Source organism: Monodelphis domestica, chromosome 7 (genome assembly GCF_027887165.1).
Source record: "Monodelphis domestica isolate mMonDom1 chromosome 7, mMonDom1.pri, whole genome shotgun sequence".
Classification (NCBI taxonomy): domain Eukaryota; kingdom Metazoa; phylum Chordata; class Mammalia; order Didelphimorphia; family Didelphidae; genus Monodelphis; species Monodelphis domestica.
This window is the reverse complement of record NC_077233.1, coordinates 177,307,579-177,330,733: the sequence shown is the minus strand read 5'-3', so window position 1 is coordinate 177,330,733 and position 23,155 is coordinate 177,307,579. Positions and strand designations below refer to the sequence as shown.

Here is a 23,155-nt window from a genome sequence, read left to right as displayed (position 1 = left end):
CAATTAGAACACAACCTCTTTGGTGGCAGGAGTTGTATCTGCCTTTCTTTTTATTTCTCCAATAACATACTAGGGGCACAGTAATCGTATAATAAATGTTTTTCATTTATTCAATCAGTGAGCATTTACTAAAGCATCTCTTACATGCCAGGTACTATACTTCAGTTGGGTCTCTGTTTTGGAGTCTAGATAGATCACCCACAGGGATTTCAGGATACTTAGCTCTCCCCTACTTTTTCCAGCCATGTCCTCTACCAGACCCATGTACATGGGCAGTCAAAGGTAGTGCTGATTTCAAGAATCTGATTTTGAAACTGAATTTTAAATTACATTTACACAAGCTTGTCGATACAAAGAAAAAGAAAATTATCCTTGCCCTCCAGAACTTATATTTTAATAGGGAGATAACAGGAATATACAAAGGTAAATATAAGATAAATACAAAGTGTAGATACATAGTGACTTAGAGAAAAAGGCTCTAGAAGTCAAAGTAATCAAAGAATGTCTCCTGAAGAGAGAGAGAAGCTTGAATGAAAAAGAAATCATAGTTTCCAGTAAGTTTAAATGAGATGAGAGATCATACTAGGATGGAGCATGCATGTTGTGTTCAGTCATTTTTCAGTCATGTTGAACTCTTCCTGACCCCATTTGGGATTTTGTCAGAGAAACTGGAATGGTTTGCCATTTTTTTCTCCAATTCATTTTACAAATGAGGAAACAGAGGCAAACAGAGCTAAGTGATTTGTCCAGGTTTACACAGCTAATAAGTGTGAAGCTAAATTTGAATTCAGGAAGATAAATCTTTCCAATTCCAGTCCCAGCACTCTATTCACTGTCCTACCAAGCTGCCTTTGATTAAGTACAAGGAATAGAAAATGTCAGTATGGCTGACGGTAGAGTGGGGATGGGGAAGAGTTAGGAGCCAGGAACTCAAGAAGGTGTAAGAAGGCTGGAAAGGTTTGGAAGGGCCAGGTTGTGAAGACCTTTAAATGCCCCAAAGAGGACTTTATATAAGATCCTGGATTCACTAGAAGTCCCTACATGTTATTGGGTAGGGGAATAGCTGTGTGGAGGGTATAATGGATTGGGAGAGACTTGCTTGAGGCAGAGACCAATTAGGAAGCTACTGCAATAGTCTGAGGGAAGGTGATAAAGCACTGTACAGTGAAATGGTGTCCATTGGAGTGGAGAGGAGAGGTATGGACAGAGAACATGTTGTGGGGAATAAAAACAACAAGATTTAGCAGCTGAGTAGATATGTGGGGGTTGGAAGTGAGAGTGAGGAGTCTTAATCTGGTGGTTAGGAGGATGGTGGTCCTTCAAAAGATGGTGATACCTCAGTTTCTTCATTTATAAAATGGGAAGCTTTTAACTAGTTTCCCTCTAAGTGTCCTTCTAGCTTTAATATTCTATTATTCTGTAAAGGAATATGAATTTTTAAAACCTTTTTTTGCCAAACCCTCTATCTCTAGTTTCAAATACCAAAAGATATATCAATCAGCATTTATTAAGTCAATAAATATTTATAAAGCACCTGTGGGTCCCTTACAACACTGGACACTGTGGAAGGATAGGAATACTAAAACAGGGCTTCTTTTTCTAAGATTTTACAATCTAGTTGGAAAAAAACCTTTAAAACAAAACCAGATAAAGAGATTTTAATACCTAAATGTACTTGGGCAGCCAAATAGAATAGGGAGAACATTAGACTAGGAATGAAGAAGATCTGAGTTCAAATTTGTCCCCAGATACTTATTAGCTTTATGACCCATAGGCAAGTCACTTAACCTCTATATGCCTCAATTTCTCCATCTTGTAAAATGGGGATAAAATAATAGCATTTACCTCTAAGAGTTGTTGTGAGGATTAAATGTGATAATTGTAGTGCTCTGCAAACTTAAAAATATAAAAATTCTGTCATTATCATAATCGCAGTCATTAAGCAAAACAAGTTGAAATATGATTATCATAAGTGGAACATGGTACCACATAAAATAAGAGAAGGGAAAAGATAAGTTTGGGTTTGGGTTTAGATAACTGCAATGCATCAAGTGATTGAGCAGGAAACTGTTCACAGGTGAGCTCTCATTCTGTTAATAACTCTTGGGAAAGGCACCAGCAAAAGGAGAAGGAGGAAACTTGCAGACTAGCATATTTCCATCTTTATCTTTGTTCTAGGAAATCACCTTTTTGAAAATAATTAATAGGTAACTGTTAATGTCTTCTTTAAAGACAAGACAAAAAACATTTGGATGCATTTTGTTTTAATCATTTAGTTATTTTTAGAAATATTTTTCCATACTTTAAAATTATTATAGCAATGAAAAAAAGTTATACAATTGTCTCCTCTCTCAACCAACAAGATTATCTTTTGTTCAGGACCTTCTTTTAGTCTTTAATAAGAGATGAAATTCACTAATATAGCAGTGAGCCATGGTGGTTTATATGCTAGGAAAAGTGTCATTTATTTAAGGATTTGTGGCATCTTTGCTTAGACTTGAGACAGCACATCTCACCCCAGAGCAGATAAGCACATCGCTAGCATAAGGAGTCAGGAGTGGAGTGTCCAGGGGTTAGGCTGCTTCTTCATACTTTGGGAAAGAATAATAGAGTGTGAGTGGGTATAAGTTTATGTATGAGGAAATGGTCTTTACCCAGTACACTTGCTGTTAAGAAGTGTTGCCCCTTGTTCACACAAATTTAGAATTCCTGAGGAATGAATAACTAGTCATAGACATAGAGCCCAAAGGGTCCACAGAAATCATCTAGTCCAGTTACTTCATTTCCTAAGTAGGAAAACTGAGGCCCAGAGAATTTAAATAAGGCCATACAAATAACAGGTAGCAAAGGAAGGTTTTGAATCAAATCCTCTTAGGCAATTTGTATCAAGAATGTTTCATAGTGAAAAAAATTATGATTTTTTTCATTGAAAAAGGATACTTTTCAAAGCACAATACTTTGTTATTCAGACATCAAGATGCCTCTATCTCACACATTTACAGATATGCAGGGAGGTGAAGCCCCTTTCATGCCAAATATAGAGAGATATTAATATACAATACCACTCTCATTCACCCATTGCCAGTCTTCTAGCAGTTTCAAAGATATCTTATTGGTAGAGCTAGCATTTCAGTTTACACAATTAGAGGAGCTAGAATAGACCTTAAAATCAGTCTAAATTTCGGGTTTTTTAACATCTATTTTGATAAGTGTATTTCAATATAATTGGACTCCTTTATAATCCCACATATTTTATTTAATGCATTTTATCATTCTAAGAAAGGGTTTATGCTTTCCTCAGTCTACCAAACAGGTCTGACACTAAAAAAGGTCAAGCACTTGTGATTTAGCATGATCTCTTCATTTTAGAAATGAGGGAAGAGAGTCCTAGAGAGGTTAGAAGGGCTTGTCCAAAGCAACGGAGAGTTTCTAAGAGAATCCAATGTTCTTTCCATAAAATTGGGCTTTTCCCTGAGTCAGAACATAGATTTTTCCAAATAAATGAATAATAAATCTGTGGTTCTATCCCTAGCATGGGAGCTCCCTTCAGCACTGCTGGCTGTGGCTTACTTACTAAGTCTCAGATACTGACTTAATAATAAGTCAGAAGTTTAATAGACTTAATAGTGACAAGTGAAAGAGACTTAATAGTGGTCAGAAGTTTAAAATTACTTGCATAAGGTAATAAGGGGTGACAAAGTTGGACCCATCCTACCAATTCCTACCACCATAATTTCCTCCAAGTAAGAATGCCAAAATGGTGATGTTTAAATGAAATGATTATCATTATTGTTCAATCATGTTGTGTTTTAGATAACTTTTTGTAGGGTAGGTCTGAGAACCTAACCAATATTTATAGTAGTATTTTAAAAGGAAAATGAGAACTAGGTTCTAAATAACCCTTTTAAAAATGAAATTCTGGAACAAGACCCACTGATAAAATGGGGAATGTACCCATTACTCTAATCTAGTCTAGTCTAATCTAATCTAAAAACTAATTTCATTGTCCTTTTGGAGAGTTGCATCTTGTTTACACACAGCTCACTAACCCAGAAGGAGAATCTAAAAGGCTGAGCAGGTAAATAAGAAACAAACAGAGATGAAGATATTTTTATCATGATTAAAGAGTGTAGTGAGAATTCTCTGTCCCATTTTCCAGTATGTTAAAGGAGGAATATAGTATGAAAGAGAGTTGTATTTGGAGAGACAAAGGATCTGAATTCAATTCCTGGGTAACCATAAGTAAATTATTCTATGTATCTGGACTCCAATTTCCAAATCTGTAAAAGGGCAAGCATTTGACCAAATTATTTCTAAAGCCCTTTCCAATTCTCAATCTATGATCTTCAGTAAAGTCTTCAGTTGAACCAGATCCTGAAAGAGCCAAGAATGTATATTAAATTCAAGGATACGGGCACATTGGCTAGAAAGATCTCATGATTATACTCCTCTACTCCCCATGGCCTCCATCTTTCCCTTTCCCTAAATCATTGGAAAAGGGAAGTACTCTTTCTAACTTCTGTCAGCTCCCATCCAATCTCCCTTTCTGTAATTTAGGCCATTTCATTACAGAATGGAAATAATAACTACATCTCCCTGTCTCCCCTACCTCCCATTTTCTGGGCAGGATGGGATACTTTGAAGATATGGATAATAATGAGTTACCTAAGAGCTTCCTGATCTCTGCCATACCCCCGAATCAGCTGCACCTGTAACTAGTGCATAAATGGGTCATAACTCCTCCATGCACTGGACTGCGACCACCATTATGGCTGTTCTGTAATTTCTGAGCATGTTCAATGCTAATGTGCCACTGCCAATTAAATCAAACTAGTACAGCACAGCTGGATTCCTGTTGGGTTTGCCAAAGATGGTTACTATGGACAGAGAGGAACAATTTCCTAACTCTCAGAGAATTAGGCCCATGTACATCTTCCAACTTTGCTTGGCTCACTCATGTTCCAGTCTCCATTTATTTCTCTGAGACCGAGCCCACAATGAAGCAGTTTCATAAACACTGGCTAAGAAAATGCCAAAGAAAGGCTACAAGGTTTGGGCAGATAATGGAAAACAGAAGGACCCGGTGTGCTATGGTTCATTGGGTCACAAAGAGTCAGACGTGACTGAACAACACAAAGAAGATGACAGTCGGTTTCATGATATAAGAAGATGATTAAATGAATTCCAGGAAATCAAAAGGTTCCCCCATAATCCCAACAACTGGCTAGTGAGTTGATACGGAATCTCTCTCTTTCTTTGGCTGTAACAGCAAAGACCATTTTATCATGATGTGCTAGAAAGAGCTCTTGACTTTGAACAGGGAGAATTGAGTTCTAATCCTGTCTCTCAGAGACTCACTGTGTGACCTTGGTCACTTTACTTGATACTCTGGTTTTCAATGTATTCTCTTGTAAGATGACAAGGTGGGACAAGATCATCTTTAAGGTGCCTTTTCTTTATTTTGACATTTTTTGATTCTGTAATTTGCACTGCAATTATTATTGAAGATGGGTCTCCCAACTTTGTCATGGTAAGAGAAGGGGAAGTAAGAATAATAAGTAATCTGCTCCTCTTTCCAAACAGACAGAAGTTCTTGGTGGTTATAGAAGCAAGTGGAAAGATCATTGTACATAAAGTCAGCAGGCTCTGCTACGTGCCACCTATGGCTCTGGACAAATCATTTAATCTCTAGTGAGCCTCAACTGCCCATTTGCAAAATGAGGGTGGATGGAAGAGAGAGCATTTAAAATCTCTTCTAGTTCTATATCTATGAATCTCTGAAGGAAAATGGAGAAAAAAGGGTTTGAGGATATTCCTTTGCTTGCTCATACAATTGTTTAAAATATGCCTTCTGATTCAATGAAACATCATGCAGCAAGCAACTAACATTTGCAATCCCTGGTCCTTTCCAGTTGGAAATCTTGTAAACTTATTCTGCAGAGGAATTTCCCTCAAGATATTAAAATATGAATTGGGACCACAGAGCACAGAAAAGTATTCACCGAAATCTAAGCCACTTATGAAAATGTCAACATATAACCAATGATACCTATGCTAAAATGTAGAATAAAGATGGTAAAATGTAGGCACCAGTTTACATTTAGAAACTGAATAAATCCAACAGAGACAAAACCTAGATGTATTTTGTTTTTGGGGTGTGTGTGTGTGTGTGTGTGTGTGTGTGTGTGTGTGTGTGTGTGTTTGGCATTCTCCCATTTGTATCTCACTACAAGAAAATGGCATAGCACCATTTCTACATAAGCCTCACATTTTAAGATAAGTAACCAACCAAGTGAGACTAGTGACTCTGGTAAAAAAATTCTACTCTGAGGCTTTTTTGCATTCTCCTTGGTTCTTGTTTAAAAGATGATGCTTATTTCATAGAAGGCCTTCCATGCCTTTTATCTGTGAGCAGTTTCAACATTGCATTGATAGTGCTCTTAAAAATGGGACTAAGAAAACTAGCTATATAATAAACTAATAAGAATTTTGGGTTAAAATTTGATCTTTTATATATTCATTAAAAAGCAATCAAGACAAAAGGAATCAAGATTTGGAAGGGATCTCAGAGATTATCTTGTCTAGCCCAAGAATCCGTAGCAGACCAAGATCATCTGTATTAGACCAAGAATACTGTCCATTATCAACAAGTGGTCACCTAACCTCCAATTTAAAAACTTCCAGGATAAGCACTCTATAATCAGAAATCAGCCCAATTCAGTTTGGGGAGTTTTAAGTTCTTGGGCTGTTTATTCTTCCTTATGTTGAAGGCAAATGTTATTTACAAAACATACAGACTAATTTCTAACCAGCAATGAGGTCAGTTATAGTTATGACTAGGAAGTCAAGAATTCAAAAGGTAGGATAAAGCAAAACAAATCAGCTCTAACTTCCCAGGAAATTCTTATTAACTCTCCCTCACACTTGATATGCATTCATAAAACTGGAAAATAACAATACTGGGCCAGTAAACTCCAGATCTTTTAAAAGGTTGGGCACTACCTTTTAAGGGACACATTGTAAGCCTCCATTGTGTTTGAGCCACTTCTGATTGATTTATAGGGAAAGCTGAGTAGGAGGTAAGTGTTCTTAATTAGCACTGCACTCAAAAGTGCGCTGTTTTTGTTCCACGTCCAATGCTGAAGGCACAGTTACAAAATAATATTTAACAAGATGCAGAAACTACAATCTAAAATCCACTGTTATGGACCAAGAGATATTTCCAACCCTCCCTTTTCCCTAAATGTTTGCAAATCTATCCTGTTTATTGCTAGATCTTTAGGAACTAATCTTTTCACACATGCAACTACTAGAGGCTTGAACTAAACAAGCAAACATTACATGAAATATTTACTGTTTGTTCATACTTCCTGCAACAATACTGAATAGAGTTCAATATGGAAATTGATGGATTTCGGTTTACCCATTTGTTCCAGGATTGCAACACAACTTCACTTCTGTAGAGACCTGTTCTAAGAGATAAATGATCCTTTTAGAACCAGAATGGAACAAAGGATCTAAAAGAAGCCCAAAGATTTTAAAGTAGGATTGAAAGCCCAGGGAGTAGAAGGGGCTTCCTTAACAGCCTGAAACTTGCTAGTAATGCTCAACTTTTAGGATAGTTTATCCCCATATGCTGTATTAGTCCCATTGGGACATAACATTTGCAGGTACCACATCATTCTGGCAAGTGTTGTATTCATCTGCTTACCTTACTAACCAGACTTCATTGTTATTTTTATAATTACTGAGAGTATTTTTTAGATGATCTCATGCCAGAAATTGGCATAAAATATATTACACCGTAATCTAAGGGGCAAGGGAAAGTGAGGAAAGTAGATTTAGATCTCTCTCCCCTAAAATAGAGGCAACAAAGCAAATTTATACAGAGACATAAGAATAAGGAATCAAACCCACAGATAATGAAGAGGAAAGTGCTTTTCACTACAGAACTTCAGTTAACCAATGGAATTCTACAAGCTTCTCTCTTCCCCCACCCCCTTCTTAACATGTAACATCAGATCCACCTAAAATACTCAGTCATTCCACAAAATTGGGAGTTACTCAGCAATAATAGAAAACAAATAAGTTCCATGGAGTAACTTGGGAGCTTCCCTTGAGTAACTTTCAAGAAGAATGTAATGGATAGGGTGCCACAGATAAGGTGTTACAAGGACTTGGGTTTGAAACCCGACATTAAGTTATCTGACTAAAGGCAAAGCATGCCATTTCTTTTTGAGCCTCAATTTCTTTATCTAGTTAACAGATATCAGAATGCCTTGTTGCATCTACCTCACTTGATTGTTGTGAGTTGCATATATCATCATAAATTTATAGAACTGGTTGCAGCAATTACCTTAAAGTCCTCCCATCCCAACTCTTATTTTATAGATTAATAAACTCACTTTTAAAGATCTGAGGTGATATGCCCACGGTTACCCACAGTGTCAGAGGTAGGATTTAAACTCAGATCTTCTTCACTCTTGGTCCAGAATTCTATTGACTACACTCTCTGCCCTTTGATAAAGTATGTAGACTTATGAATAAATATTATTATCAATTATTCCTCTAGAATGGCAACTTCTATTGTGCTCTCAGTGTAAGAGGTACTGGGAACCATATATTCTTGTTGTGGCATTATTACTTGAAGGAGGGGCATTTTGTGTTGAATTTCCTGACAAAGGAGTCAGCATATTCCTCTGTTTGTAAAGATCAATAAGTACAGGTGTGGCATCTTTCAGGGCACCCTGCCTGTCACTCCTATACCAAAAGTCCACAAGTTAAGTTCTATAAGAGATCCTACAATATGAAAGTTGTCTTACAGTAGCAGAGAAAAAAGAATCACTTCTACATTCTTTTCAATTAAAATAGACTAGTAAAACAGTCACACTATTATGAATGCCACCTACTGCACAACAGATCCCCAATTACACAAATTTCTTATTAGATATCATAAAACATCAGTTGAAAAGGACAAATTTTTCAATACTTAGGATCCTAGAGGATAATTTTATAGCTCTACACACATATGTACATTCAAACACCCCTTTTCTAAAAGGTTTGACTTTTATAGGTATAATTACTTTATACAACAATACCACTAACTTTGATATTTATTTTATGTTAAGAAACATGAAATTAGAGGTCTATTCTAGGCCAAATACTCCTCTCTTTTTCCCTATTCTCTCTCAAATTTCCCATATAAAAAGTATATTAAATCCTTCTTCTTAGTTTAGGCTCAATAGTTTTGCAGAATTAATTATTGCATGTACCACATCACATTTAAAAAGTAAAGTATGTTCATGATAGTGATACCATTTGGCTAATATACTGTACTGAGAAACCAGAACTTTTATTTTTGAAGGGAAGGGGAACCTGCCTTTTTCTACATGCCAATCAAGAGTCTTCCAAATAAAGGAATGCTTATTTGGGTCAAATCCTAAGTAGTAATGGCATAATATGCCCTCCCAAAATAAGGTAATGTGTGTTCTGCTGGTCTCTCTATTTTCTTTTTGAAAATAGATTGTTTAATAACTCATCAAAGCTATATGTAAACCAAGGAAACAATAGAGCAGATGTTGACTACTGTCTTGTTCCTCATAGACATAATTAAAGACAATGAGACTCACAAACTCAAATAATGGAAGACAAATACATTTTTTAAAAAGGTACAATATAAACAAAACCTCATTTGCTGGACACCTGCCTCATATTATAATATATCAATGATCTTGTCATGAAAAAAAACTGTATTTACTTATGTACATTCTATCCTCATCCTTTAATAAAGAGATCATAAAATAAGTCATTTCAAAGGAATATTTGTTTTAATTTCACTACTGCTGATTACCACCCAATACAGTTTCAAAAACTATTTTAATTTTCAATATTAGCAAGAGAGTATCAAATGATCTGCTAGCAAAAGCCTTTCTACTCTATGATGACCATAAGTTTTGTCACAAAAAAGTACATGGTAACTCTATTAAATAGGAATGCTTCCTATCGTATAAAATATGATATATGTTTTCTCTTCATGTTTATAACATAACCTAAAAAATCTCTCTAGCTTTTCAAACAAAACATCACTGTAATGGACAGAAGACCTGAAAAACAGTTCATATTACATAAATACTCTGATTTTATTTTGAATTCCTGCTGAGTCCTCATTATAATTTAATTCTCATTTCTGATAGAATGGGAGCCAAATTAAATAAAATTAAAATCAAACATACAATATGAGCAATGGAAATACAAATATACCATTTATTTGTCTGTGTGAACTTTCCTAAAAAGAAGGAACTTAGAATTATTCCCAAAAAATCATTTGGGAAAGAGAAAGAGTATACCCTAAAGCAAATATTTACATATATACATATTCTTATGCCAATAGATATCTAGATATGTTAAATATATAGATATGAATAGATAAGTAGATATCAATAGATCAACTGACCACTAGATATGTATGCATATATCAGATTACAAAGGCAAAGTTGTACTCTGCTACAATGTCCATCTCTATATCTACCTACATAGAGATAGATATATTTATCTATCTATCTATAGACAGGTAAATCAGATTATCAGATTAAAACAAAGTATCAGATTAAAAACAAAGTTTTGCTGAGTTACAGTGGTTGGGAAAGGATGGAGTTTTTTGAATTAAGAAAGCTAAATTCAGAAAATTAAACCATCACGTGTTTCTATGGCAAAGTTGAACTTTTTTCTTCAAATAAGTAAAACATAAAACAAATATTTAAAAATCAACCCTTTACACATTTTCTTTTACTGTGTACACTTGTGTTCAGTAGTGTTATCATAGAGTAACTTGAGATAAAGGAAGCTGCTTACTTTGCTTACTGTAAACTCGAATTTCCTCTGTTTCTTTGGTAATATATCGGGAGGAAGACAGAATTTAATACGATCTGCATCTCTTTATGCTAATAAAATGGTGTCAGTCTATTTCCATAGACAATACCATAAAGCATAAATACCAAATGGGAAACAAATGGATGCATAATGCTATGGTGAAGCTAACCAATCAACCCTAAAACAGCTGAGAGAGATCTCATCCAGGACTTCATTCATTCTTTATAGAAAAGCAATGAAAATATTCCTAGGTGAATCAGATTAAAAAAAATACTCTGAAGCTCAGAAAGGTTGTAAAGCACTAAATTCTTTTGATTTATGAAGCAACATTTGCCGTATTGAGCAAAAACAGCTTGGCATGCCGGGACCCTGCTCTCTGAAATTCCTTTATTAACACGACCAAGACCTGCTGGTGAACAAAAGCAGTGATGCAGCGTGTATAAATCATTAATACTGTGCCGGGCAATGGCTGCATTTCCTGTGTTCATTGGAAAGCCCTTCTGCACAACAGGGATTTTGGGATTGGAATTGGCTGCTAGGAAATGTACTCCATCATTCTCTGTTTGACGCTTCCCAATAGTCTTGTACTTTCTCTTTTCCCTTTCTCCCCCAACTCCTAAGATTTCAAAGTAGACTGCAGTACATTAATTTATTTTTAATTAAAAAAAGTCAAATAGGAATTCTCTAGGAAGAGATGATAGGGCTACTTTTCAGTTCTCTTATGTTCACGGACTTAGCATTTAAAAAACAACTATGTGATTATTGGTTACAATGAACTAATTTCCCCTAATAAAGACAGGGATGAACCTACTTTAAATCAAGGGAAAAGATCTGGGATACAGGTTTCTATAGGGCCAAACAGAGATCTGGCAGGGAAGAGGGGCTATTCATTAGTCCAAGGAGAACTACACTTCTGCTCCTGCCTTACTTCTTTTGAGTCTCTCCAAGACATGGACTGTAATAGTATCTTCTGGACATTTCAAAAGAAATATTTAAAAACCTGAAAAAAAAATAAGGAAATAATCCCGAAGATGTGGGTTGACACAAGTCGGGGGTCGGGGGAGAGAAAAGGTCATCAAAGTAAATCCATAGGCTCACCATTTTCTCAAATATAATCTCTAAGAGGAGATGTTTTAAGGGAACAGTTAAGGAAAGAAAATAATGGTTTTCTTCCTCCTAATTTTAATGCCCAAGACAAAACCGAACAAAACAATTAGACATTTTTAGAGAAATGTATTTATGAGAGAAACCGCCACAGATTTTAAATGAAAAAAAAAAAAAAGGAATAGATTTCCAAGAGTTCATCTTCAGTGGATGCCTCTGCTTTCCAGAAATGTAAGAATACAAGGCAGATAAAGAGTTATGTTGAAACAGTAGTCTCACACCACCTGCCTGATGCCAGGAGAAACAGGACAAATGATCAGGCAACCAGCAATACAATCACTCTCATAGGTTGGAGGCCTGGAGCCTGACTACCCACTCCAGGTTCAAGCTAGAATGTTCCTTGAGTGGAAAACCTTCCACACCTGGATACCAGGGAAGCCACATCATCCACCAGTCCAGCAAAAAGCAAGGGGAGGTAGGAACCTCCACAATACTCTGGACTGCCAGTCTACACTGAAGTAGCCACCCAGCAGAATAAAGATTATATGAATAAGTCTGCAATGCACGCCAAAGTCCCTCTGCATTACAGAATAATGACATTCTGAACAAAAATAAATGAAGCCCCTGCAGTGCTATTCTGTCAGCTTTTGAAAGTAAATAACTTTGCTTCTGAAAAGAGAGAGAAATTTTTTTTCCTCCTCCTGTCATAGACCATTAATTGAGCTATGTAGCCATATTACATCCTAAAGAGAGAAGAAACAGCTGACAGGGAGGGAAGACCAGATCCAGGTAAGTTAGGGAAGACCAGAATGGAGAAGCTCTGCCTTCCCGGCACCAGCAGGGTATCCTAAATATACCTCATCCACCAGGGGGAAAAGGGGATGACGCATTGGATTAGAAGAAGTTTTGGCCAAGTTCTGGGACAATTCATGTGACTCACCTAAAGTGAGTTTTTCAGCCCACTTTCCCAGACCATTTGCCATTGATGGGGTCCAACTTGCACAGTAGGATCTTCCCGATTTAGGGACCCTGTTTCAAACCATCTATTCTTTCTGCCTGATTTTTGTCTTGAAACCACATCTTTAGAAGACCAGAATTTCCCATCATCCAACCAGCTGAATAGGAGACCAGAGAAATGAAAATCAGAAAGCAACTCAGGCTGAGGGACTGCCCCCCACAATGGCATTCATGCAGAGAGAGGAAGTAGGCATACTCACAGAGAAAGAGAAGGGAAGACAAAGGGCTTGATGGCTGTTGTTTTTGATGGGAAAAATGAAGTCAGAAGCTGAACAATGGTCAAAAATCAAACACCCTCCACCAACAGGAAAGCCCACAGAACCACACACATGTACACAAACAGCCCTGTTTAGATGAAGCCATTTGTGTTCTCATTCATCATCACTGGAACAGTTTGGGTGCTTCCGTCCTAACTAGCATGCACTCTGGTTCCATATCTGCACAAAATCATTACCTCACTGGGAGCCCAAACTAACCCTCCGTGTGCTTTTAGCTCTTACTACAGCTCCTAATTTTGATTCCGCATGTGTTTAACACAACAAAAAGAGCAGGATCAAAACAGAGTGAGCTCTCTCCTCAGCTGGAGCCTGCTACAGTGCAAAAGACCAAAGGCCCCAACTACAAGTGCTCAGCACACTATAGACATTAAATATGCTATTTTCCCTAATTAAATTCACTGGGCTGCTGCACTGACAGAGGAGGAGGGGGAGTGCCAGGGAAGAGAAGTCAATGCCTCTGCACTCCGCTAGTCAGGGGGAAATGACTGATTCAGGCAAAGAAATGGCAGGAGTTGCTCATGAGAGCCCGTGGACTCGGCACATCGGCTGCCACCTGATAAATCAATCACCTGTGCACCTTTCAGCCACAGCAGAGCTGGCAGGTCCCACTGCTTCTCAGCAGAGCCTCATCACATTGTTTCGGGGGCTCCAGAGGCCTTGCCTGCCCAGGCTGGAGTGTCATTTCTCACCTTGTTTTGGGGGGTAGGGAATTTGGTATAATGCTTATGAGACGGGGCTCACTATTGCTATAAGAATTCAGATAAAACCAGTTCAGTTTTCTCATGCCCCAGTACTCCACTATGTAAAACAAGTCCTTCCTAGTTTTGTCCTAAGACAAAAGTATTACCTGCTACCAAGTATGAGACTAAATACTCAAGGCTTTAGCTACTCAGTGCCCTTGAAAATGCCACCATTAATATTTCTACTACATCTCCCTTTCTCTCTGTCTGTCTCTCTGTCTCTCTCTCATCTCTGGGACTGCCTCTCAATCCACTGAGCCACCCAGATGTCAGCCCCCCCCCCCCATCTCTCTGTCTCTGCCTCTGTCTCTCTCTCATCTCTGGGACTGCCTCTCAATCCACTGAGCCACCCTCTCTCTGTCCTCTCTCCTCCTCTCTCCTTGCTGTCTCTCTTATCTGTCTTTCTGCCTCTGCTTGTCTCCTTTATCTCTGTCTGTCTCCATCTCTCTTCCTGTCTCTATTTCTGTCTCTATATCTCTGTCTCTTCCACTCTCAAAGGACCCCAATATGGCAGGGCTGAGAAGTGGAATACTACTCAGTGCTTTTCTCCATGCCTCCTGCATCTTGCCAAGGTTCATTATCTAGGGAACTCTGAAAGTAGCAATGCTGTCCAAAGAAAGAGTCAAGTGCCATGGAAGTCCCGTGGTCTCCTCCCCCAGACCCCTATGAATCTCCTCTCCAGATGTTCTTTCTTTTACAGTTCTAGCCAGCAATCAGGTTCTATAACTGTTCATTTCTCAAGCTTCCCAGTAGTGAGCAAGGAGTAGCGGGACTGGGTCAACATACTTCTCATGCTTTTTTGGAGGGGAACTGACATGACTCAACCAACTCAAGTTGGCCAGATGAAACACATCCTCAGAATATGACAGCCCTCTACATGCAAGCTGAGCAGAATAGTCTTCTCCAACAGATGTGCTACTTTCCTTACATTTAAGGTATATGGTAGAAGAAAACTTTATTGATGAATCAAACTTACTTTATTTTTCTTAATTGAATTAAATAGCATCCTGGGACATCTCTTCACGTACATTAAAAGGTCTCTCCAGATGGGACAATTACGCCCACACTTTGTCAGATTTGTTTCATTCAAATGATGACATTTCCTAAGAGTGCCACATTGCCCCCTTAGGCGCAAATGCATCAACCTTGTTTACTATGGTGCAATTTCTTTCTCTTCCAGAACACTATTATTTGCCTGACAAACTACACTGTTTTTTACCCAACCAATACGAATAAACAAGCATTATGTTTCCTCTTGGGGCAGGGAAGCTGGTTAAATGAATCAGAAAACCCTAAAAAGATTGTCTACCCTCAGTCCATCAGCTACTGGACAATTATTCAAGGCCCAGCTGTAAGAAAAACAGATGGCAAGTGAGCATCAGTAATGTGGACTTCCTTTGCTCATGCAAGCATAAGCAGGGTTGTATGTTCTCACATGAAAATTGCCATGAAATAGACAGAAGAACTACATTTTGCAGAGCTCAGGTTGGTAAGCTAACAGATGCTTACGATTTTCATGAACCAAATTCAGATTAAGTAATTTGATAGCAGGGGTAGTTAGCAACACATACAATAGGAAGAAAACAATTTTCTTTCTGCTGGAGTATACCATAGGTTCCATTCGTGAATCAGAAATGGAGACGTCCTTTTGAAAGCAAGGCCAGTGCCTAATTGATACCAGCACACGGAAATAACAAGTCCTTGTCTAAATTAGAAAATGTAAAAAGAATTAGAGGGTTTTTCAGCTAGTCAAGACACTATGAATAAAAGGGGAATTCCTTTAAAGATACTGGCTCTTTATCAATCAGCAATCAGTGCCTAGAAATGTACTCATCCAAGCCGTTTTAATTCTTTAGACAATTTAGACATGAAGATAATCTGTCCTAATTCTTTTCTACACTATTGACACTATTGACCACCCCAATCCACAGCCCAATCTAATAAATCAACATTGAATTAAGCCATGAAGAAAGAACGTGATACAAAAAATCTTCAGACTACAATAAATCATCAGCTTGAGTAGCAAGAGGTAAGTAACTCGAATGAGAATTGAACTTTTCTTCATGACCCTAATGGTTATGGCCTATCTAATGTTTCCTAAATTTATAACTCTGGCTAGTGCATGGGGCCATTTCCCCCTGTTTTATCTGGAGTATGAAAGCCGGTAGCTCAGATCACTATCTATGCTGTGAACTACTTTCTAATTAAAGACAGAGAAGGTTGATATGGAGGTTTCAGTTCAATTGCTTTCGATCTGAGGATGTCCACTATGAGCAATGACTTCATTTAAGAGAAATTACCCTTTGTACAAACCACTTCACTATTTAAAACAAACCACATGTATCATCATTAAATGGAAAAAAATTACCAATCTTAAGATATTGACAGTGGCATGGCCCACTTTAAAGGCATTCTTCATCTTGGGAAAAAAAAAAACATGTGGAATTTAAGCATCTGGCTTTTCTTAATTCATCTGATAAAAATGTACTGCCTAAATAGCATTTGACAAATGGAGAAGGTTTTAAAACAAAACTGGGTGTAGGCAATGAGGGCTTAAGAACAGGGGAAAGTCAGTCAACATATTATTGGACATTTTTTTAGGAGTTAAAATACAATATAAACTATAACTCTCAGGGAAAACCCATCATACAGTTAGAGTGAAGACAACAAAAAGTCTGTCCTGCCACCTAGCCAACCCTCTATAGAATAACCCTTTTTTTTTAAAAAGGATTTTTGGTACTTAGGTTAAGAAGAAAGGTGGTACCCATAGACTACTAGTTTATTTCATCCCACAAGGAAAAAGAAGCTTCAATTTATTTCCTTAGTTTCCTATCAAGATTGAAAATTTGTGATCCATATTAAAATTACCTACATAAGTTGTATGCAAAAAAGATGGAATAATTCCCCCTTGGCCATATTGATAGATTCACATTTCAAATGACTTCTATATATCATATGCATGAATTTTCTTATAGCAGTTAGGGTGTCTTTTGTGGTTTACCTGGCAAAGTAACCATTGTGAGAATATACCTGATAAATGACACTGTGTAGCCAACACCAATACATCAAATACTGAATGTCAAAAAGGAAGAGTGACCCAAACATGGGCTTGCTCTAGAGAACAGAATGATTCTCAAAAATCCACCCCATCATTTCCTCTCTCTCCCTCTTTCAGAATAAAATAAACAGTAACAATGATTGCCTTCTGTACTTTTTTAAAAGATAATAACCTTATCGGAAGCAATGTCTGGAGGTAAACATGATCACATAATGTGTAGTTCCAAAACACTGCTTATTGAATCTAGGGGATTGGGGCTGGGGGCTGGGGCCTAGGGAAGATCTGGAGAACTGTTAATACTCTAAGAGTAATGGGGGAAATGAGTTAGATGGAGATGGATGAAATAAAGTGAAACGAATTAGCCATCAAAATGTTTTTCTCCTTGCCTAAAAGATTTAGATATTTCAGGCAAAAGGGTCCCCCTCCCCACAATTTGTTTGTTCTAACTTGAAAGAATTGCCTGATTTCTTGCCATCACTTTGTGTAGATCCAGACCGAGTCTGTATATTCCTCTATTAGATGAATTTGTTTTAGAATAAGTCCTGGAAAACAGAATGAGAGATATGGTTTGGGATGGAAAGAAGTGATGCAGATTAGGTAAGAAGTGGGAGGGGGGATCAGAGGAACAGATAATAGAATCATTATTAAAGGAATAGTACCCAACTTTTGCCTAGGAGGTAAACTATGTCAATGGAGAATCTATTGAGTAACATCCATTAACTTTTTTCTTTTTTGTTTTTTCAATAATAGTTTTGAAGAGAGGAAACATAAAATCCTCCTCATATTTTAGTTATGTATTTAATTTGATCATATTTTAAAGAGCAAATGGTTTTAAATGTTCTTTTTATGTCCAACAAGATATGAATTTTTAAATAATGTTTTATAGTTCACCTGTTTGACCACTTACTATATATGATAAAATAAAGAAATGAAAAGTCATTTTAATTCCACTGGATTGAGTAGTAGTGTTATATCTTTTAATGATTTTTTTTAAAACTAAGCAACTATTGAATTTCCAAAATAAATTCAGTATAAGTAGAATGTCATAAAATGCATAACAAAAGTGATAACCACAAATAATGAGAGTATTTCAATACTACCTAAGAGATTTATTCTTTAGGGAAGTGGATGGATAAAGCTGTTGAAACAATCACAGTTCTGAATAAAATGCTTGAAATTAATGACTACTTCTTTTATAACCATAGGCTTTAAATCTGGTAGAGAGATAAGAGACAAAACTATCATAACCACAACCCTCTATCCTTGCTATAACAGTATAGGTCTCTTCTCCCAAAGAGTTAAAAACATGGTGTACCAACAAGGACAAAAAAGGAACTCTAAAGCACATTTTAAGTATCACTCCTCATCTTGTTCTCAAAATAGAAAGTGGCAACTGATTTAATCATGTCTAAACATTTGTTCTAAAAACCACTATTTCCTTAAATCCTTAAGAATCTCTACTAAGGTGTGTTTGCCTAGGAATACTGCAATAGATCACAAAAAATTATTACAAACCTCTATACTTCATCTTTATGTAATCATTTCTACCACTTTATTGCATGGTGAAAATGACCTCTCACCTTATGTCATTCCTTTGGATGCTATGCCTAAATCAACAAACTGATATTTGACAACTTTTGAAGAACAAACAAAACTGGGGACTGAAGGAATGAGTGTGTGTGTGTGTGTGTGTGTGTGTGTGTGTGTGTGTGTGTGTGTGTTGGGGGAGGATTCAGAACACTGAATTATGATGTTGTTCTACTTATTAATAACAAACATTTGAAATGAATGAATTAAAAAAAACAAGGCAAAGAGGTATGATGCAAAGGACCAATGAATATTAGTAAGATAATTAAAACAACTGTTCCTTAAGAGTTTTTATGAAACACCTTTTAGTACATTCATTTAATGAACAACATGCAATTCATACAAACATACAAATGCATGCAGCCACACAAGCAGCACAGGCACATGTAAATGGTAGAGTCCAATGAATCATTTACTATTTTACTAGCTCTCTCCTGGGAAATATTTCTGGGCACAGGTTACTAAAGGAAAGAATGAAATAAAATAATATTTAGAGACACCCTAATTCCAGAGTACTTTTAAAATTACTAGCTGTTTCTAAATAGGCTTTCCACACAGAATAACCCTAAATGCTTTTTTTTCTTTAGGAGACAAACTTGTTATCAAGCCAAATATAATAAAAAAAAGAAATTTCTCTCTCTCTCTCTCTCTCTCTCTCTCTCTCTCTCTCCCTCTCTCTGTATATATATCTATATATACACACACATATATATGTATATATGTATGTATGTATGTATGTCATTTTTTAGATCTTTGGAGCAGGAATAATCTGAACTTCACTAATTCAACTTTCAGTGTCCCTAAAAGCCAAATAAAAGGCATACTTCAGGTGAGTTATCAGGAGCACATGAAATGACTTGAAATGATTTTAAACTCTTCAAATTGTAGAGGCAGGATAAAACAATTCCCATTTGCATGAAAACCCATTTCTAATCTTTGCTTCACAGAGGTACTGTCCCCTGTTCACAGTGATGAATCACTAATTTAAAGACCCAGGGGAAATTAAAAAAAAAAAAACACTCCATACTGTAGTCAAGATTCCAAACCTACCTAACCAACTCCAGAAATCTAATAATATTCAGGGAAACAGATAGCGAGAAAACACAGTGAGATGCACACAGACTGCAAAGGGGAAAGAAAAAAAAAATCCTTGGCGAGACCATTAAAAAAAACAAAACAGAGAGAGGTAGAGAGAGAGGAGAGAGAGAAAGGGAGGGGGAGATTCCTACCGATACAAGTGCCAACGAATGTTTTTTTTTTTTAAATCAAACAACAACTAAAAAACAAACAAACAAAACCCATCATTAAGCTTGACTAGAGCAAGGCATTGTTCCTTGATTTTTGAAGCAAATTTCTAGACTGACATCGGTTTACAATTCAAATACTGTGATCCTCTGTGTGCAGTCTGCCGATTTGGAAACATAGGCAAACTTAAAAACATTTTTTTTTCTAATTAAAATCAGTCTGATTGAAATTGTAGTCAGCAGAGCGCCTCAACAAAGACTTAAAATTCCTGGCTTCAAAGGGGTCTTAGAATGAAATTGCCACTGGGCACATTTACATTAGAAGTGCAATTTATGCTTGCAAGTGAAGAAAGCACACCATTTTTATGGCTGAAACTCTGCTACTGTATCTACGAGTAAGGCAATCGAAGTATTAAACATATGTGCAAACAGCTTTTGGTGAAGATTTCATGAAATAAAAGGGCTTTCGGAAGTAGGAGATATGTCACTAAAAAGAGATCTTTTCTCCCCCTTTTATTCCCGTGCCCCCAATACACACCCCTTCTTTGTCCCGTTTCCCCCCTCCTACTCCCCCCAATGCAAAAGCGAACATCACAAACACTGAGCAGTTCATTTATATACCCTCGTCCTACAGAGAGATGAGCTCTAAAAGCAGAGAATCTTCCCCGGTCTAGGGCATAGGTATGCTGTCCATGCAGGAACAAGGCAAGGTGCTGAGAAAAGAAACGCGACTTACCTGCTGTAAGTACATAAAAGTCAAGGCACAGGAGAGCTGGGGACACATGCCCACATTGGGGAGAGCTACGCAGGTTGCACCCGTGAGGGGATGCTGCATGGTGCTTCTCTGAAGTCTACGTAGAACAAGTGAAGAGGCTTGCATGCAAGCACGTTTCTCCTGTCTTGTCGGTACAGTTTGGGTGGATTTTTTTTTTAATTTTGCTGTTTATCTAAGTAACAAACAGTATCTCTCTCTTCCCCCTCCCCCCTTTCCTTTTTTTTTTTTTGAGTTGCTAGAGCCTTACGTTCATTTGTCTTAAGCTAAGGCCACTTGATAGATTTTTTTAAACTATGTATTGTTTTTCCTTGTTATTTGCTTTCCTTTTTCCTTTTTGTTTTTAACTGGAAATAATCCTCAGCCCGACCCTCCCTCCCACCCTCCTTTAAGGGGGGGAAAAAGGAAGACACAACAGCAGCCTGCAGCCTATTGATGAGCAAATGGAACTTCCTCAATGACAGTGAGAGCCGGCTTGTCTCACACCACAGTAGCTGCTGACTAAGGGAGAGAGGGAGAGAAAGAGAGAGGGGGGGGGGGGGAAGAAAGAGGAGAGAAGAAGAGAAAGACAGAGAAGAGAGAGAAGAAGAGAGGGGGAGAAGGAAAGAGAGGGAGGAAAGGAAAGAGAGAGGGAAAGGGGGAGAGAGAGAGAGAGAGAGAGAGAGAGAGAGAGAGAGAGAGAGAGAGAGAGAGAGAGAGAGAGAGATTGACTCACTGAGGTTCAGTCGACTGGTGCTGATGCTGCACGGCTTCTCATTTGTCAAATGGGTCCTAGGGCAGGGTCTTTACCACTCACCAAAATTCAAATAGTGCATTTTAAAAATCCCCAGGGAAGGTGGGGGAGCAAGCGAGAGTGCTGTATCACAGACATTCAGGAGATTTGGGCAATTAATGCTATTGCCCAGCTGGGACTGGATGTCTGTTATGATTTTTTTTTTTTACCCTTTTGGAACCACACCTGACAAATAAAATGGAATTTCCCCTTCTAAGAACCAGAGTGCAGAGTGTGGTAGGGAGGACTGGAGCTTAGGCTGGCAGCAGGATCCCAGCATTGAGCAGAGGCAGCGATAAACAACAAGACATTTTTAACAGCTTTGGCTTTACATTTCCATGTCATTCACTATCTATGTATTCAGGAGAAAGCATATAAAATCATCACTAAGATGCTGTGAATTACTGCAATAACTATGGGCAGTGTTCGAATAAAATATCTTTTTTACTAGCTCACTAGCTTTTGATGAAAGCAAGAAGCTTAAAACTACTCTGAATCTTATTTTATTTAAAATTATAAATGTACATACTAAGAAAGTAAGTCTGTACTAAGAGATTACCCTCTCAGTTTACTTGGGCAAATCATGATGACCATTTGGGTGGGGGTGTCACTGTTGATTTTTTTCTTTAATTGCAACACCTCATTGTTTCAATTAGTATTCTGTTCTTGTAGATTCCCCCTTTTATTTTATGGAGTAATAATTATTCATTAGTAGATTTAGTTAGGCTTTATGCAATAAAATAGGATGTGACCTGCAAATCAAAAAACTAATACTCTAACTTGTCCTTGAGGTCCCATAGAAAAGCTCATTCTTCTTGACAGTAGTAAAAAATATGACCAGAGACACTAGTATTTTTTAATGGATTTTGACAAAATGATTGAATTATTATTTTTTTCTGAAAGAAAGGTTAAATCTCAGAGCAGAAGTCTAATGATGTTGTTGTTTCCAGAAAGGAACCTCCTCCAAAGCTTCATCAAAGCCTAATGCAGCAAAACAGGGCATCCAACTTTCAGAGATACATTCATATCAAAAAGTAACACTTAGGGCAAGGCATAATTAATTCCTAAGGAAGGAAAGGCTGGTATCACTAATGTGATATCACAGACTTTCTTACAAAAATAACTGCTACTTAACAGAGCAGTCAGCTCAACAAAGCAGAACTCAATTTCAGGCAAATCAAAATCCTTTCTGAATCAAAGAAAATTAATCATTCCACAGCTCTGATTTTTTAAAAGCTATTTACAGCTTCCAAGCCATAATCATGGTACTTCCCCACCCCAAATCTTATCAGTTCCTCTTTTTTATTTTTTTACCTTACAAAGCCAGACAGTTCAACAAAGGTTTGGTTTGCACAGCCTATCAATTGATTACAGAAACAATATTATAGATTAATTTAAAATAAAGCTACAGGTATGGAGGAAAGAAGGAAGAAAGATTAGAAAATTGGCATAATTATGGGAGAGGGAGGTAATATTCTAGGATTTGAGTACCTATATATTTATGAATATACATATATACTTTTTTGTTTAAAGAATCTTTGCAATGTCTTTAAATAACCCTGAGCTTTTAAAAGCAACTCAAATTTAGAAAAAAAGAAAGATTTTAACAATAAAAAAAAGAAAAGCAATAGAAAAACATTCTGTAAAAGTAAAAGAAGAAAAAAGGTCAAAATTGTGCCCCTTCTCTATCTTCCCCATTGTTTTCCTTTGCCTC

The 23,155-nt window shown here is 37.2% G+C and overlaps 1 protein-coding gene across 35 annotated transcripts in view; it reads right to left on the bottom strand.

Annotated features, from left to right (window-relative positions):
- The window catches only part of RBFOX1 (RNA binding fox-1 homolog 1), a 2,817,840-nt gene that overhangs the window by 387,892 nt on the left and 2,406,793 nt on the right, over positions 1-23,155 (bottom strand). For 2 of the 35 annotated variants that reach the window (XM_056804042.1, XM_056804041.1), the window contains exon 1: positions 20,634-21,312. The exons of 25 other annotated variants lie outside the window; for them this stretch is intronic. In XM_056804042.1, the coding sequence (XP_056660020.1) occupies positions 20,634-20,777 (144 nt within the window). In that variant the 5' untranslated portion in view covers positions 20,778-21,312. Of the gene's footprint in view, positions 1-20,633; positions 21,313-23,155 lie in introns of those variants that run through there. 8 more of the 35 variants (XM_056804040.1, XM_056804039.1, XM_056804067.1 and 5 more) reach the window with 6 other exon arrangements.